We start from the raw sequence: 5,032 nt of genomic DNA, 5'->3' as shown, positions 1-5,032 counted from the left end.
TACGCGCCTTCTTGTGCTCGCTCCCACCCGCCCGATAGTCGCGCGAGGCAATTTGGCGGCGACCGGAACCGCCGCCGCCGCCGCCGCATGCCGTCCTCGCGGCGCGAGAGCGAGCACTGCGGGTGCCTGGGTGGAGCTCCGCTCCCTCGCCGCTCCGGAAACTACGAGCCCTGGCCAGCACTGATGGGTGGGATCACGGTGCGTCGATCAGCGCATGCAGCGGGGTCGGCGGATTATATGCGTGTTAGGTTCTCGGACGTTGGAATGGTGAGGAGGTGAGCTATCGCGGGGTGCGGCGCCGAGACGACGTCGGAGAGGAGAGGGCGTTACGATGGGCCAAAAAACGACGGTACTCCTGAGATCAGCTCTTCAATTCGACCCTTGTTGGTCGCGCCCTTGGTAGATGAGGACTGGGATGTAATGCTCGGGCCATTGACAAACGTTGCTTATTTGCGGGCGACGATTCCCGAAAGCCCGCACACACACGATGCGCGAACGCGAGAATGAAGAGGTATTCAGACGCAAGATCGACAAAACATTCGATTTTAACTAGACGAATAGGGATAATATAAGGAAGGTATTGAGCAGCATGCGCGCCGCCTGCGGAAAGACGAAAGATTCAGCGCGCGCAACAGGCAGGGGATGAAGCGAGACAGCGCACCCGGCCCGTTCTTGCGCTCGGCAGCCTAAGGGGAGCCGGTGGGGACCGCGACAGTGACCGTGCGAGTGGCAGTCCACACAGTCGTCGTCTCGATAACGGTCACGAAAGGCTCGACTAGAAAGACGGAGCACGAATGAGCGACGGAACGTTCAAGAGGCGTGAAAGCCTCACCCTCCATGAGGCTCTGGAAGACCTGGGAGGCCGTGAAGGTCTCGGTGGTGACCCCAGACGAAAGCGAAATGGTCGCGGTGGATGGGTCGAACTCGTCGGAGGCGGACTGGGGCTGCGCGGGAGGTCAGAACACGCGAATCGAAGGGGAGACCGGTGACGTACCACGGCGGCCGCGGCAGAAGCAAGGCAGGCGAGAGCGACGAAGAACTTGAACTGCATTGTGGGCGAGGGGGAGAAGCTGATGGAGCGGTGTGAGAGGAGAAGGTGACGAAGAGAAGGATGCCCGGGATCACTGTTGCACGGAGCGGGGACTTATACCCTCCATGTACATGGCCGCACACGAGTCCGCGGCCGTCCCGGGTGCCACAGCGGAGACTCAACGCGAGCACGAATGGGCCCGCGCGGCCTCACCGCATCCGGTTTCTGGTCTAGCGCACGGGTGGCTGACGAATGCCCAAGAGCGGCCGCCGAGGAGCGTCATGGAGACGACAGCCGGCGTGGCTTTGAAGCTGCTCGGAGCACCGCGCCTGGCAGAACGGCAGCTTGGGCGTCTAGTGTTCGAGATCCAGTCGCTCTTGGCCGTAGGCCTATGTCCGATCACGAAGTGGGCCATCCGACAATCGCGAGATGGGGGACGCATGTCTAGAAAGCAATCCATCCCAAATCTCTTCCTGATACTCGAACTCACCAAGGAACAAGCAGTACTTTGTTTGAGCGAGTTTCTTAGCCTGTCAGAGTGAATCAGCTTGCAAAGTTGGTATGCAGAGCCATTGCCGTTTGCGAGCTCAACGTTGAGGCATTTACGCGTGGGAAGATTAACCATTCGTCATAGATAAACGCACGAAGCGTGCTGCGCAGATGTAAGGGGAAAGGGGTCGCCATGTTCACAGGTTGTGCACTTCAATGACGGCTTGGCGAACTATCTAGTCGTTCCTCAGGCTTCAGGCCTCAGCTATGGGATAGCATCCAGCACAGTGCGCAGTCCAATGTAAGCCTGATCCCCATGTACCTCGGCGTTCTTGTTTACATGACCGTCCGCCAAGGACAGCCAAGGTGAAGCGGCCCACCTGTTCCCTCCGCAGAGGAACAGGTGAGATCGACGTATATAGAGATGTCTACAGGTAATTACCAGATTTGGAGATGCAAGGAGCGCAGCTTTTACCTTCGACCACTGGTCTTGAACACCGGGTGCCGATAGTAGGCTCTTAGGGGAGACTGTTGGAAACGTGGTTCGTACATCTTCATAACAGCAACCACGACGTCCAACCCGTTCTATATCTCATCGAAGTCCATTTTCTTGTTACCAACACTCGCTTGCGTGGCCTGCGGCTTGCGCACGAGGATCGCCTCATCATTGCCCATGGGAACGCCGACACTGAGGCCGCCGCAACATTGAATGATGACAGGGAAGTGAAGCGCTTTATAGTGTCAGAGTACGACATAGCTTGAGCTGTACAACCATGCCTGACCCTGCCAAGCCACGTTCAGATGACCAGCGCAGGACGCAGCTCGAGACGTGCACATTCATCGGAATCAGAACGCCGCGTTTCACCATGCAGTGGAATACATACCTGTACGCTTCGCAGGGACCTAAGAGCAAGTGCGTGCGACTCTTTTGCCTGCACTGAGAATCTCGAGTGCCTCCTTGAAGAAATCAATGCGCTCAGATACTCTAGACTCAGAACTGCATACATGAGCACGAAAGATGGGTTACTTAGACGCCGTCTGACGAGATTATGTTGAGTCAGCGGCCAGCGCATGCGGACACCCGGGCGCGACGCGCTTCCCGTTCCCTTACGTCTTGTTTCTGCCTGAAAACGTCTCATCTCAGAAAGACGACCTCATTTCTCCGTAAGTGCGTTGTCTCTTCCGCCCACTCAGTGTACGAAGTTGTGCTCACCCGTCGTGTCCGCGTTAGATCAGGACTCGGTCCGTGAGAACGGCCAGGGGCATCCGCTCCTCAGCACTGGTGGAGGATGGTGCGCGCCTCGACTTTGTTCAACGCGGGCGTGCGTCGATGCGCAACCTACGCGATCGACATCTGCCAAGCCGTTCCGCCCAGCATCACCCGCGTCTCCCGTACGGCAGGGCTGCGCGGCTGGTCGCCAGAGGTCGCAGCAGGGGTCCATGCGTACATCGCTTCGGGTCAGTGCTCCGCAGATAAAAGCACCACCAGCACTTTTCGTGGTCCTCACGAAACCTACTCCGTCTGGCTCTCTTTCCTTTAACGCCAGTTCGCTCTAGTGTTCTTCTCGCTCTTAATCCTCTGAACATGCCTTCTCTTGCCGTCACCTTCGCGCCTCTCATCGCGCTCTTCTCTTTCAGCTACCTCGTCGCTGCCGCAGTCGGCCCCGTCGCCGACCTGACGATCAGCAATGCTGATGTCACCCCCGATGGCCATACTCGCGCTGCGGTCGTCGTCAACAACCAAATGCCTGGCCCGCTCATTGTCGGCAACAAGGTGCGCCTTCAATGAGATCGTGTTGTCGCTGAACAATCTACTCACTACTCGACTCACGTTCAGGGCGATAACTTCCAGTTGAATGTCATTGACATGCTCACCAACGACACTATGCTTACCCCGACGACCATTGTGAGTGCTTGGCCGTGCCCGTGACTTGCTCTCGTAGGGTCTGACAGTTCCTCGTTCAGCATTGGCACGGGTTCTTCCAGCGCGGCACCAACTGGGCCGACGGCCCCGCGTTCGTCAACCAGTGCCCTATTTCGGCCGGCCACTCCTTCTTGTACGACTTCTCCTCGACCGACCAGGCGGGGACGTTCTGGTACCACAGTCACTTGTCGGTCCAGTACTGCGACGGCCTTCGTGGGGCGATTGTCGTCTACGACCCACAAGATCCCCACGCCGACCTCTACGATGTCGATGACGAGTCTACCGTCATCACACTCACTGACTGGTACCACACCGCCGCGGCGCTAGGGTCTCGCTTCCCGTGCGTGCTCTGTCGCTTTCTTCTTTTGCACCGCGCCTTACATTTATCTCTGTTGCACAGAACCGCGGATTCCACCCTCATCAACGGTCTTGGTCGGAGTACGACCAGTGATGGCGCCGCTGCGGAGCTCGCAGTGATTACTGTGACCAAGGGCAAGCGGTATCGCTTCCGTCTCGTGTCCCTCTCCTGCGACCCCAACTACGTTTTCTCGATTGACGGACACGGCATGACCATCATCGAGGTCGACGCGGTCAACCACGCGCCACACGCCGTCGACGAGATCCAGATCTTCGCCGGCCAGCGTTACTCAGTCGTCGTCAACGCCGACCAGGACAGCGGCAACTACTGGATCCGCGCTAAGCCCAACATCGGCACGACCTCCTTCGCCGGCGCCGTCAACTCCGCCATCCTCCGCTACGACGACGCCGAGGCGGTCGAGCCCGCCACTACGCAGAAGACGAACCCCACTCGTCTCAACGAGGCCGACCTCGTCCCACTGGAGAACCTAGCGCCCCCCGGCACCCCCGAGGTTGGCGGCGTTGACCTTGCTATCAACCTCAAATTTAGCTTCAACGGCTCCGCGTTCTTCATCAACGGCGATACCTACACGTCGCCCACCGTCCCCATCCTTCTCCAGATCATGAGCGGCGCGTCCTCTGCCGCCGACCTCCTCCCCAGCGGCTCCATCATCCCCCTCCCCGGCAACTCCTCCATCGAGCTCTCGCTCCCCATGGTCGCTGCCGCGCCCGGCCAGCCCCACCCCTTCCATCTCCACGGCCACACCTTCCACGTCGTCCGCTCCGCCGGGTCGACCGAGTACAACTTCGTGAACCCCCCGCAGCGCGACGTCGTCTCCACCGGCACGACGGGCGACAACGTCACGATCCGCTTCGACACGAACAACCCGGGCCCGTGGTTCCTCCACTGCCACATCGACTTCCACCTCGAGGCCGGGTTCGCGGTCGTGTTCGCGGAGGACGTCCCCGCTGTGCCCTCGTTCGTCTCGCCCTCGGCGGAGTGGGATCAGCTCTGCCCGATCTATAACGCGCAGTACACCTCGAGCACGTAGTGGAGGGAGAGCATCCAGCGTGGTCGACAGTCCTGCACGGGCCGCTCGTCCTTCCTCGCTCGCGCCGCAAGGCGGCTCATCTTCGGCGTTCGCGATTTCCATGTCTTCGTCGCCGACAAACCTAGTCCCTTCCTGCTTACATTAAGTACTTATTTTACGATGCTCCTAGCTCTGGTCGTT

At 59.3% G+C, this 5,032-nt stretch overlaps 2 protein-coding genes across 2 annotated transcripts; one reads left to right on the top strand and one right to left on the bottom strand.

Annotated features, from left to right (window-relative positions):
- Positions 1–686: 686 nt before the first annotated feature.
- BXZ73DRAFT_108069 (uncharacterized protein) lies at positions 687–1,051 on the bottom strand (the record flags this gene model as incomplete). The annotated part of the gene is made up of 3 exons (XM_048017062.1): positions 687–775; positions 833–944; positions 995–1,051. 3 exons carry the CDS (start codon positions 1,049–1,051, stop codon positions 687–689), a joined length of 258 nt encoding a protein of 85 aa, XP_047871378.1.
- A 2,053-nt stretch (positions 1,052–3,104) lies between these two features.
- BXZ73DRAFT_108068 (laccase) lies at positions 3,105–4,852 on the top strand (the record flags this gene model as incomplete). The annotated part of the gene is made up of 4 exons (XM_048017061.1): positions 3,105–3,293; positions 3,357–3,425; positions 3,485–3,783; positions 3,844–4,852. The coding sequence occupies 4 exons, from the start codon at positions 3,105–3,107 to the stop codon at positions 4,850–4,852; spliced, it is 1,566 nt and encodes a 521-aa protein (XP_047871377.1).
- Positions 4,853–5,032: the final 180 nt, after the last annotated feature.

Source organism: Epithele typhae (genome assembly GCF_022376455.1).
Source record: "Epithele typhae strain CBS 203.58 chromosome Unknown BXZ73scaffold_139, whole genome shotgun sequence".
Classification (NCBI taxonomy): Eukaryota; Fungi; Basidiomycota; class Agaricomycetes; order Polyporales; family Epitheliaceae; genus Epithele; species Epithele typhae.
This window is presented reverse-complemented; position numbering and strand designations above follow the sequence as displayed.